Here is a 13,850-nt window from a genome sequence, read left to right on the forward strand (position 1 = left end):
TTCTTGTTTGGAACTTTATTTATTTATAGATTTATTCCCTTTCCTTCTATATTATAAATCCATCAGTATAAAGAAGAATAGGAACTTTGCTCTAGTAGAAAACCAAATGCTACAGCATTCTAAATCCTATAATACAGATTATGAAAAAAGGGGGGTCCTCCTGTAAGAGGGGAGTGCTTTGAGCAGAAGGAGGTTTTCACCACAGTATGTGCTTGAATGGAGGAGCATGTCTGAGGATCCTCTGGTGCAAACAGAAGCACTTTTTATTTGTGGAAGTAACTATTGGATATAATCCAGAAAATTTTGCTTCCTCATTGTTATGAGTTACTGCGAGATACAGCCCTGTTTCTATCTTTATATTAGGCAGTTTTCTCTATGCTTCAACAAAAAATACCCAGGATGCCTTGAACCATTTTCAGGCCAAACACATTCTACTTTTTATTACACATATTACATTCTTAAATAAAAATGCGTCACATAACTTTTTTTGCATAGATATCTTACAATATACCAATTTAAAAAAGAATTATGAAACAGACCAGTAACAAAAATAAATCTTCTTTTTCATTAATAATCTTGTAACATTAACATACCACCATCATATAATACAAATAATATTTTTAAATCTTAAGACTTTTGTACAGCCAAAAAAATGGACAAAGTAATATATTCATATATTTATATTTATATATATATTTATATATATAAAAAGCATAAAAAAAATAAACACCAACCAAAAAAGGGAGAATGGAGGGCTACCATTTTGGGTACTTCTGTGATATACTAGAGCCATGTTTTTCAACTTTGGCAACTTTAAGATGTGTGGACTTTAACTCTCAGAATTCCTTAGCCAGCGAGGGGGATTTCTGGGAGTTGAAGTCCACATATCTGAAAGTTAGCAAGGTTAAGAAACACCGTACTAGAAATACCTGAGAGAACGAGGCTGAAGGTTCCTCCAAATGCACTTGGCAGAAACGTCTGATGAAAGAAAAGCTGTAGTGCAAAAAGAAAGTCCTTCAAGAGTTGTTGGTGGTTACGCAGGTATTGTTTTAAAAGAATGACTGGATTATATATATATATATATAGATATAATTAGAATCCAAAAAAGGATCTGGTGAATCTGTTACAAATACACCAATCCTTTACTTCCCTAAGCAATATTCATTGTACCCATTGTCTAAATTCTGACATGCTTTTCCCTTGATATAACTTTAGAAAGATTTAAAGGGGGTTGTTTCAAGGGAGTAATTTCTCCTACCATGCTCCTGGAACCTCTTGTCAAGGGTTCCAGTTCTGGAGGTAATTAACGTTGCTCATATATATCATCAGTCTTTAAGTCAAGACCAGAATCACTGTGGAATCAACTGCTTGGAGGATCTAACTGTATGATGAATGTGTGCCTCAGCAGATTGAGCACATTACATGTGAAGGATGAAGAACCACTAATCCATGAAACCCAGTACCTCCTTATAGTATGAACTACAGCTGGAAAATTGACTGGAAATGGGAAGTGTGGATCTTTGGACTGATGCCACTAGAAGCTAATCTTGATCACGAGGCAATCTTACCAGGATTGTAGCTAATAAGGGGTAAGACAAGCTTGCCTACTTGATTATTCCTTTGGATATTTTTCTGAACTTTCTTAGAATCCAATTTTTTTGTTTATTTGGCAGAACTGTGGAATAGGAGGGACACGGGTTTAGTGCAGTGCTGCTTGCTAATTCCATCCCTTCCCCAATGAAATTTAGGAAGTAGTTGGGACTGAGAACTACTTCTGGAAAGTGTTACTGCAGACAACAGGATACAGGAGAGATTTTATTTTTTTAACCTGTATGCAGCCCATTTTGCCTAGAAGGCGGGACCTCTTAAACATATTCTCAAACCTTATGTTTTGCCTTCCAATTCAATGCATCATCTCTGCATGTTTCCTCCCTGTCAAAAATATATACTTCACAAGAATAACCTTGCTTTAGAAGCAGCAAATGACTTGATTATGAAGATTGGCAATAAAGCTCAGCTTTGGCTAACCTTGAATTGGGGTGAGATTTCTATTTTTCCTTCCCAATTCAGATTCTGATTGACTTCTGATTGTTGATTTGCAATTTTTCTCACATAGGAGGGTGGAAAAAAGGGCAATTGCTTGACCAGCTGCTCAAAACATCTAAATATTGTTCACTTTGTAAGTTTGTGCACAATAATCAGCAGACGAGCTTATGCATCTGGTAAGGGTCATGTGAGGAAGAGACATGATTCTGGATTTGGGGCAGTATTTCTCTTCATCAGGAATGAAGTATTAACTTGTCCATTCTATCCCCAGAAAAGTTATTTACTTGTTATAACCTTTTCATACATTTGTGCATCCAGGCTTCTAGCCTTGTCCTATTGCCCTCCAAGTGTGTGGCCTCCATGGAATTGGCAGCCATGTAAAAGGCATAATCCCAGCTCTGATGCAGAATTCCTTCAAGTGCAGATGACTCCTGAAGGAACCAGACATGAGCAGAGCCCTACTGTATCCCCACTGGAAGCACTACTCTAAGAGAAGGGGCAGAGAAAGCAACACAAGGCAAGGAAGGAGATGGGCTGAAAACTACTACTACCTTGTGTGCTCAGCCTCTCCGCTCAGCCAATATTTGTGGTATTCTATAGTGTGTTTTTTTAAAAAAAAATCCCTCAAACATTCTCTTTATACAGTGCTCATTTTGGGATAAAATACTGTTCTCAAAATGGTACCACTATAGTACTCTCAATTTGTTGAAGAGACCTTTACCATGTATATACTTACAGTGTTCATTTGCTGATGATACATGCTAGCATAACTGAAGTGCTGTTTAGTTTTTTCTTAGAACTGAGCAACTTCACACAAATTTCACTATCTGTGGAACTAAAAAAATTAAAAAATAATATAATGTCTATCAGGTAGTGAAGGATCAATAACAAATGAGTGCTTAAAAACAGTGTTACAATTTTGGTGTTCAGGGATTAGCAGATACAACGTTCAGAAATGCATAAAATACAAATAACAACGAATAACAATATACTGGATATACTGGACCAGATATATATTCTGGTCTGACCATATGGCCTTCCAGGGAACCATTTATTAGCCACAGGAATAGTAATACAATAAATGAAAATATTAAGTGACAGACCTGTAAAAATATTACTTTAGGAATGGCTTCCCAAATGGACCTATCAACCATGCTGATCTATTTATCCAGCTAATAATCTGTCACACAGGAATTTAAAAAAAGATGTCCAAGAAATTGTATGCTATATTGATAGGTGGTTTTTGCACACTGAAGCCTCAGCAGATAGATAGGTCAATTTAATGTCACTTCCCTCCATGTGACATAAAACTCGGGGTACTTTTGTAAACATTCATTCTGTTTTCTCATGGTATACAATAAAGATACACACAAGCAAAATTATTCCAAATAAGCCAACATTCTTTTAAAATTCACTGTCAATAGTAAGGGCCCTCACTCAAATGAAACAGAAATAGGGATTGTTGATTACTACATCAGGCAGAGTTGGATTTTACTTCATTTACATGGGCTTATATTTTAGATATATTCAGATGTTTTAGCATATGTGTAGATACAGAGACCCTGGGAGTGTACGCTTGCAATTTGGCTGTATGCCCAATCAACAAATTAAAAAAAATATATAAACATAGTTCAATTTAAAAATATGAGTATGCCAACATTAACTTTCAAATCTAAGAATAATTTAGTGTGCTTTTGAAATTACAGCAGGTTAATACATTCTTGATACTTTTCCCCTATTGTTCGAGGGTTTTTAAGAAAAATGAAGCCTTTACTATATCCCTACTGAGAAAGAGAGAGATCCTTGTTGCTGAAAGGGGTCAGGTGTGTGTGTCAATTCTTGCTATTTTTCTGAAGATAGCCCCTATCTTATTTTGGCAAGGAAAGGCAAAATCCTTAACACATATATATACATATACTCACACACATATATACACACACACAAACAAACCCACAGAGATGGCCCTCTGTTAAATGTTTAAAAGAAAACAAGAGTTTTCTTTTGAATCCAATTATCATGGGGTCTACCAGAAATGTGTAGTACAAGTTAGCATGTAGAGTGTGCCACACAATTAACCAAATCTAAATTTTCCAGAGCATATTGTAAACTGGCATACTGAAAACAGGATGCAGCATACACGGCTGCTGCTGAAGCAACAAGAATACTGCTCAAAGGCAGGGCTGCCTGAATCAAATGCCTGATTGCTTTTGCCTGTAGTTTCTATCCAAGCTTCCTTATAGTAGACTAGGAAATTAGCGACTCTGTCTTGCCTTGCCATTTCCTCTCCTTGAGACCATTAATAAAGACTGGGTGGTAAAACCCTGCCATCATTGCTATGTTAGAAAATCCTTGTATAGGATGGTAAAAGCCAAACTAAGGTCTGCTACATGATGTAATTAAGTCCTTGAAATATTTACACACATTCTCCCTCAATTTATGTTGAATTTGTAACAGAAATACAGAACCCACTAAAAATCATTTTTGGTATGGCACACCCATCAGACATGATTTTCTTTTGGTAAGTGGCGAAAAGAAAATCTCAAGAACAAATTACCATTTGTGTTTGCATTTCCCATGGCTCATTGTCCTGAATTCTTCCTCCTCCTTCCTGCCTCCCACGCTTGTGAGACTGTCAGTATGATTAGGATTGCAGACAGATCCCATCACCAACAGAGGATGGGGTGGTTCACTGGGAAGTAAAGAGGCTCCCACTGACAAGTGCCAACAGCCTTACAGACAAACATTGCAAACTAGAGGCAGAGGCAGAAGGCTAAGCTGTGATTGATTTGCTGTACCAAGTTATAGGCTTCTGATTATTTGTTTATTTGGTGGTGCTGGCCAGCTAATAACCATATAATCTACAGTGGAAACATAGCAACCTTATGCATTCACTATGGACCTACATCTCTTCCTGTTTTATCTTCTCACAGGCTGAGAGCAGATCCCTTTCACATTTACTCAGGAAGAGGCCCTTCTTACTCCCAACTAAATCCTATACTTCAAATCTACTTTGAACAGGGAGAAAAGAAACAAGCTTTTTGTTCCCCAGATTATTTCAAGTCCTGTTAACAGAAAATTTTCTGAGACTTCTAATATCAGTAAGAGTTAGATGAACACAATTCCTTTTGGTTTCTCTGGCTTCCCATTCACATCTGCTTCAGATTATTTAAGAAAGCAAGCTTATTTTAAATTTGTCCGTAACTCTTATAGTCTCAAATGAAATTCTAGATACAACAGAACTGAATATTTTAGGCTATGGGTATTACTTAAGGACTATGTCATGACAGATACATATATATATATTTGTGTGTGTGCGTGCGTGCACATACACACACACACACACACATATATATATATACATACACACTTATCTATATACATACACCCATACGCACAGATACATGCATGCACATTATGCAAGACTCTACAAGAAAACAAAAAAATCTTGACAGTAGAGATTTTTCAGCTAATACGTTGTCTAGATGTTCAGTCTTCTCTCTTCTCTGATATTCTAAAACTGTCACACAACAATATTCCAATACCAAGTTACAGAGTTCTCAATTTCCCAGTGAACACCTCCATAGAACAGAAAAGATGCAAACACAGTTAAAGAGAACTACAAGATTGTCAGCAAACAATGCTCCAAGATTTCTTCACCACAAATCTTTGGAATAAAACTTAGATCTTGCCCTTATTCTTAAATCCTAATGTTAATTGCCTCTGTAAAGATTATTCAGGTTTTGGTCCGTATCTCATCCCATCATTAAGGGCTAGACTTTGTATATAAATGGTTGTTGATAGTCACAGTATGTGCAGGGATTATCTGAGCCCGAGGAGAGGACTGTTTGGAACCTCAGTAGCTGAATGAAATTACAGATGGAAAGAAAACCCCAAGAGCTAAATATTATGTATCAGTGTCTGTACTTCCATTATATATTTGAAGATATAAAAAGTTATTTTAATGTTTCTGCATCCTAAACATGAATTAGGAAATTAGTGAACAGTCAACAAGTCAAAAACAGTCCAAAGTAGGGCAGTGAGCTAGTTTAGTGAGTGGAAGAGTAGCAACCAAGAGAGTTACAGGCCATTCCGTTTCTCAGCACATCTTGCAGGGATGGTCCCAAATTAACTATACACAGCCATTCTGAATCACTATCTCTTTACCTGCATGAGAGATAGTTTGAAAAGGCAGTCTTTGGAATAGTGCCAGCTCCAACTAGCTAAAAATAAACGTTATGCATATATAGAGGAAGGAAGAGGTGTGTGTGTGTGTGTGTGTGTGTGTGTGTGTGTGTGTGTGTAGATAAGTACAGAAAAAATAATCTAATTTGACCACAACCATCAAACTATCTACAAGATCCAAGCATGAGCCTGATGCCTTCATTGTTCATTAAATAGTACAACCATTGCTTGAAGTGGACCCATGCATCTACTTTTTTTTGTTTTTGTTTAAATTAGTTGTTTGGAAAGAAGTCCGTGCTTACCAAAAAGCCAATCCTTTCATTTAACTGCATTGTGTTGGACAAGTGGGAATTTCATCACTTTAATAAAATGGGAAAGGAGAATCTAGGTAGGCATTTTCTCTTTTAGAAGAAAACATGTAGGAGACTAATATTAAAAGCAAGAGGTTCTCACTCCTAACTTACATGATTGCAAGTATTCTATTGATCTGCTTAACCCAAAATATTTCTTTTGCGAGTGCCAGACACACATATGTTACCACATATTTCACCAAGTAAAAGGCTAGCAACAACAAACAACCAGAATTGCTAACCATTTTTTGTGGGTTCCCACAAGCATGCTCCCCAGGGTGCAGAAGGAAAACCTGAAGTCAGGCCTGAGTGAGAGAATCCAAGACAGATATCCAGGTGTGTAAATGAGTTCTCAGAAACTTGGAGAAAAGGTTCAAAGCTTCAAATAAGCTTTCTTTCAAGTTTTCATTAAGTAATTAAATAGGAAGTTCGAACTATGGCAATATGGTGATGCCTCCAAAGATATACTGTGATCTTGCTCAGGGATTTCGCTTGTCAACCGTTATGCAATCATATCAGCAGTTTTCACAGTTTCTCTGTGCACGTGATGTGCAATAACCAAATACCAAAATTAAAGGAACAAAACAGTATCTCTCTCTCTCCCTCTCTCTATATATATATATATCTCCTTGACAAAGTCCATAACAGCTGAAGCAAGAAAACTGGTAGGTGTATCCTAGGATCGCTGCAGAGTGTACTGCCAATTAAGGCCATTGGTATTGACTTAAACAGATCTTGACAGCTCAGTTCTACGAAAAAACAAAACAGAGCAGATCAAGAAGTTCTTGAGGAATCTTGATAAATCATTAAGGGTGCCTTAAAACAAAATCAGCAGAAAGGAACCAAGACAGTAATGTTTTGGCTACCAAACTGGAATTTGGTTTTTCTAGGGCATTAGTTTTCCTTCCAAAATTATCTCCAAAGAAAAGTTAGTGCTACAAATATGCAAGTCCAAAATAGGTTTCCCCCCTCCCCAGTCAAGTTGCACCAAGAAGCAAGTTACTATATGCTGCTTCTATGCTGTTCACCTGCAAGGAATCCTCTTCCATCTGCTTTGATTTCCATTGGCAATAAACAGGAACAAAGATTTTCAAGTTCTGAAGTGCTGTAAGCAACTGTGTCTTAAAGACTTCCCCTGCATCCCTTTTCCTAATCACATGTCTTCTGCCTTTCAGATGGGCAAGGCATTGGAAACAGATGAACGTACTGCTGAGTGCATGACAGCATTTACTGCATGTTGTGTGAATAGAGGTTTACATGTGATCAAATTCTCTTCTTTTGGAAGGTAGCAAGAGACAGGCAATTGGGTTCCATGCTTCTCCCCATGACGCTATGGTCTAACTGCATCCGGGTCACACTGTATTTTCCCTATTATTTAGATGTGCCTCTTCATATGGAGGGCAAGATGATCAGACCTTGAAAAACACCTGCAAAGTAAACACAAAAATAAAATCAGTATCAAAGACAATTATATAGTTTGGATTTCACTTCTCACAATGTCCAAGTTTGTAATCAGCTGGAAAACTCTCTACTTATTCCTGCATAATAAAATTGCAGAAATTGTAAAGCACCTGATATGTACTAAAAATGGTATGAGTAATAAATGAATACAGGTTTAGCTGGCAATTTTAAATCTATTACATCTGTTTCAGGATCTACTTATTCAGCTCTCATGGTAATGGAAGAATCCTTCAGAAGAAAAATGGGTGAGATAATCTCATAATTTTGAAATATATATGTATATATATCATATATATAGTCAGTGGCTTATAACTGAAAAGGATGACTGGGGGGAAATGCCCAACTAATCATGGTCCAGCCAGAAGGAAGCACAATAATCATTGAGAAAAAAAAGACACAAACTTGGTCCCATTTATGGAGAAGCCATTCTCAAACAATATGTAGTATTTTAAAGGACCATTGTGTGCTACCTATTTACAGGCAGCTCCTACTGCAATAAAATTTGAGTCCACTAAAATACTTTAAACAATCTTCTACCTAAAAGCAAATCATTCAGAAATATGCATATATTCATAGTTCAAGCTGATATCACTTTTAAGAGTTTCATGTCGCCAAGGATGACCATATTTGGGCTGCAGAAATCCATATGGTCACTAAATAGAAAAGAGAGACATGAAAAACTACGGTATAATTCTTTTTCTCATTCAGCAGTCATTTGGTTTTTGGCAGCCCAGCTATGGTAACCCCAAACAAAAGCACTGTGATAATTTATGTCCTCTTCCTCATTTGCCTCTAATCACAGCACAAACTTTGCCTCAATATCTGCTTTTTTTTCTTCCATGTCTTCCTGACGTTGTTTAAGTCTTAGCCTATATCTGAGGCAACTTAAACTCATCATGAGTTGTTCCAGCTTTAAAGGAATATTTTCTCTCTTCTGTCCTCTCAATAGATTTTTGCAAGAAGTACAATCTGGCACACTTCACTGACCATTTGACTGCTGACAAGGTTGGGAGCTGGGATCAACCCTGCCTCTTTTTAGCCAGTTTAAATGTTGGTGACCACAGCCCTCCGTTCTGGTTTCTTGGCATTGCTTTCCACTGTCAGGATAGTTTAACCTCAGGACAGACAGGTCATCTGACTTCCACTTTATTAATACCTGGCTTGAGCTTCCAATAGGGCTTGTCAGATCATAGGTGGACTCCTTATACAAAGCTGTTTCCTGCTTCTTCTGAAAAGAGCAACAAACTTATTTTAAAACACATATTTCATACTCTTCTGAAAGAGCACCAATCCTTTATTGCACAGAAGACAGAAGTGAGTGCTAGGTACTGTCAGGTGTGTACTACTTTTGTCTCCATTGGGTGCATTGCTGGTATTCATTGCTTCTGCTGTCAAGAGAAATTTGTGTGATCATATTTTTTACCCTTTTTATTATCTCTGATAACTTTTGCACGAGCTCTACAACTATCATACTAATCAGGCAAAGCTTTGATTTAATGGGAATATGATTTTGTCTACTCCATTTTGGCTTTCGCAGCTCCCAGTGCCACAGTGATGGCTGTCGTTATTATTTGCATGGCAACACACTGTCCCAAAGATGTTTTTACATGAAGCAACTGGACTTTCTTGTTTTTCTTTGAAGACGTTTTGCTTCTCATCCAAGAAACTTCTTCAGCTCTGACTGGATGGTGGTGATTGGAAGGATTTATACTCCTTGCAGACAGCTGCTCTTTTGCATTCTTTTAGAGAATCATTGAGGCCACCTGGAGTTTATCTGTGTTGTCAGGGTCAGCTGAATAGTGCAAATGGGTACCAAGCCTTCTTGGAACTGTTGAAAAGACTGTGTTGTAGACTGGAAATAAATGATGTCATATATCTCCCCCTCTGTTGAGAGTAAAAGGTAAAGGTTCCCCCGCACATGTGTGCTAGTCGTTTCCAACTCTAGGGGCCGGTGCTCATCTCCGTTTCAAAGCCGAAAAGCCAGCGCTTGTCTGAGGATGTCTCCGTGGTCATGTGGCCGGCATGACTAGACACCAAAGGCGCATGGAACGCTGTTACCTTCCCACTGTAATGGTCTCTATTTTTCTACTTGCATTTTTACGTGCTTTCGAACTGCTAGGTTGGCAGAAGCTGGGACGAGTAACAGGCGCTCACTCTGTTACGCGGCACTCGGGATTCAACCCGCCAAACTGCCGACCTTCTGATCGACAAGCTCAGCGTCCTAACCCACTGAGCCACCACGTCCCTTCTGTTGAGAGAGGGCTGTTCAATTTTGACATAGATAGCCTCTTTGACCCCTCTTTCAAACCAACGGTTCTCTCTGTCCAAAATGTGGACTTTGCTTTCTTTGAAAGAGTGGCCTTTGTCTTTTAAATGCAGATGGACTGCTGAATCTTGTCCTGATGGGTTTGTTCTCCTGTGTTGTGCTATGCGTTTATGGAGTGGTTGTTTTGTTTCCCCAAAATAAATGCATGGCACAACATAGAACAAACCCAACAGGACAAGATTTCTTTGGTCAAGTTTAACAGATTTACATCTACCTAAAATTTATCTCAGAGCTGCCTACCTTCACCCCAAACCACTCCATTTTGAGGAGAATGAAAGGTGGTTGTTTTCCCATGAACGTTTGGTGGAAGTGAAGCCAGGGGAATCTACCAATCCATTTCCTTAATTTGGCTTGCCCTATGTAGATTATGGCAGTGCCAGTCATTAGTCTTGTTATTATGGCAGGATGAAGTTTGGCAATGTGGTCATACTTTTATGCAGGCATACTTTTTTGCCAGCTGAAGGATGGACGGATAGTGCTTCAATAGTTAGGAGGAAAAAGCTTGTCCATTATTTGTTGGTCCTCATAAAGACAGTGACTGATTTTAGAAAGGATAGAAGGCTGTAACAGTCACACCAAACCGACTACACAAACAAAAAAAATTCTACCTTCACTACCAGTGAATCCAAAACAAAGGAATTAACTATGACTTGTCATGATACTTAGTCATGACCCAGGTGATTTAGAAACGCTTATGCAAAAAAAAAATGTCAAAGCATGCTGAAATGAAGAGTTAGCATGAGCAGCTGAGTATTCACTGAAGTTAAATTTAATTTTTTTAAAAAACACCTTTAATTTTCAATAATAATGTGTATTTACAGTTTCTAAAGTAAAAATAAAACCTGCTTGTGATTTCCACTTGCTAAAATACTATATTTCATTCAGGAGCAAAAAGGATATAAAGTGCTCTCTCTTCCTATTTCCCCACCTCACAACAACCTTGTGAGGTAGGAGAGAATGAGTGGTCGAAAGTCATCCAAGTCAGCCAGTTCTGCACGTTGTTCTGAGGACCAGATGGGGGAGTTCCATACTGGAAGCGGCTGCAGGATTGATGGCAGACTCCAACCCCCTTCCCCTTGCTCTCTGCTCTCCATCCATCCATTTTTTTGTTATCAGATTGATGCATTCTTGTGCTCTTTTTCACTGTTTATTTTATTGTTCTATTATTTTACTTCTGTTCAGTTTACATTCTTTTCATTTCTCCCTTTTTATTGTTGCAAACTGCCTAGTAGCCCAACAGAAAGATAGGCTGCAAATAAATTTAACAAAGAAACAATTACATCCCATAATCTTTTGTGACTGAAAGAGGACTAGAATCTGACTCACCCCACTCCCAATCCGAAACTTTTAACAACTACATTAAACAGACTTTCTATATGCTAGATATAAGATACAGGTAGTCCTCAACTTACAACCACAATTGAGCCAAATCTTTCCTTTGCTAAGTGAATTTTGTTCCATTTTATGAACTTTCTTGCCACAGTTGTTAAGTGAAACACTGCAGTTGTTCAGTTAGTAACACAGTTGATAAATGAATCTGGCTTCCTCATTGACTTCGCTTGTCAGAAGGTCACAAAAGGTGATCACATGACCCTGGGACACTGCGACCGTCATAAATATGAAACAGCTGCCAAGCGTCTGAATTTTGATCACGTGACCATGGGAATGCTGCAACGGTCATAAGTGTGAAAAATGATAAAAAATGGTGAATAGTGTAAATCGAAGACTACTTGTAATTTTTACTGAAGAGATGTAACTGCTACTTCTATAAGGACACATATCTTGCTCCTCACACTTGAATTTTACTGGAAGAAGAAGGAAAAGAACAGGGCAACGTACTAAGTCCTAGCATCATGGAAGAAGCACACCTCACAGTTCTGAACAAGTGGATTGTAACTCCCATTAGAAATTCTGAATGTCCAAGCTGAGTTAGCATCACTGCTGTTATACAGAAAAGTTAAATGGCAGAGACACAGAAAAATACCAAGTTGCATTGAGAGTCTTCCTGACACACATGGTCTACTATTACTCCAATTTCAACAATCAGGATTGATTAGTGCCACTTAACCCTACTTAAAGGTTAGGAGCCTTACCAGAGAACAAAAGTCTCTGGGAACAGCAAGAAACTGGAATAATTTCTATAGCAGATCAACTTTTTATATGGCTGTCTTGATTTCCAAACCATGTTGGTCTACCCAGAAACCTCCATTCTTCATTTGGACCTTACAATGTTTTCTACTCTGCCTTACAGAATTTCGGCCAATTGTAGAAGAATGGCATGACATGGCATGGCATGACATAGAATAGAATAGAATAGAATCTAGAAGGAACCATGGAGGTCTTCTAGTCCAGCCCCCTGCTCAAGCAGGAGAATCTATACAATTTCAGACAAGTGATTGTCTAGTCTCTTCTTTAAAAACTCCAACAATGGAGCACCCATGATTTTTGAAGGCAAACTGTTCCACTGGTTAATTGTCCTCACTGTTAGGAAGTTTCTCCTTAATTCCAGGTTGCTTCTCTCCTTGATTAGTTTCCATCCATTGTTTCTTGTCTTGCCTTCTTTCTGGTGGTTTGGAAAATAAGCTGACCCTCTCAAATACTGGAATATGCTATCATGTCACCCCTAGTCCTCCTTTTCTTTAGACTGGCCATACCAATTCCTGCAACTGTTCTTTATATGTTTTTGTCTCCACACCCTTAATCATCTCAGTTGCTCTTTGCACTTTTTCTAAAGTGTCAACATCTTTTTTGTAATGTGATGACCAAAATTGGATGCAATATTCCAGGTGTGGTGTTACTAAAGTTTTATAAAGTGATACTAATACTTCACATGATTTTGATTCTATACCTCTGTTTATACAACCAAGGATTGTATTAGCTTCTTTTGGCGGCGGCTGACTCATGTTTAAGTGATCATCCACCAGGACTCCAAGTTCCTTCTCACAGTTACTGTTTTTTTGAGCTAGGTTTTGCCTAATCTGTACTTGTACCTTTGGTTTTTCCTGCCTAGATGTAAAACCTTGCTTTTCTCCACATTAAATTTCATGTTGTTGGATAAGGCCCATTGTTCAAGTCTGTCAAGATCTTTTTGGATCCTGAGCTTGTCTTCCGGGGTGTTGACTGTTTCTGCCAGCTTAGTGTCATCTGAAAATTTGATGCGTTCCCCTTCAATTCCCTCATCTAAGTCATTGATGAAGACACTGAAGAGTACTGGGCCTAAGACGGAACCTTGTGGTACCCGACTGCTTACTTCTCTCCATGTGGATATAGTGCCATTAAGAATGACTCGTTGAGTATGGTCTGTCAGCCAGTTACAAATCCATGTGCTGGTGATGTTGTCTATCCCACTATTTTCTAGCTTACCAAGAAATATATGACAATCTTCATGCACAAACTCCCCTCTCCTAAAGATTAAGTTTTGTATCCAAGATTTCTAACATGAAAAAAGAAGCAGTCTGCTTGACTACACACTCTCTCTCTCTCTT

General features: G+C 38.2%; 1 protein-coding gene across 1 annotated transcript in view; it reads right to left on the bottom strand.

Annotated features, from left to right (window-relative positions):
• Nucleotides 1–336: 336 nt before the first annotated feature.
• KLF7 (KLF transcription factor 7) overlaps nt 337–13,850 on the bottom strand; it is an 84,356-nt gene continuing 70,842 nt past the window's right edge. Inside the window, exon 5 of the mRNA XM_083354935.1 lies at nt 337–8,005. Coding sequence (XP_083211061.1) covers nt 7,954–8,005 — 52 coding nt within the window. The 3' untranslated portion in view covers nt 337–7,953. The remainder of the gene's footprint in view (nt 8,006–13,850) is intronic.

Source organism: Vipera ursinii (genome assembly GCF_947247035.1).
Source record: "Vipera ursinii genome assembly, chromosome: 1".
NCBI lineage: Eukaryota > Metazoa > Chordata > Lepidosauria > Squamata > Viperidae > Vipera > Vipera ursinii.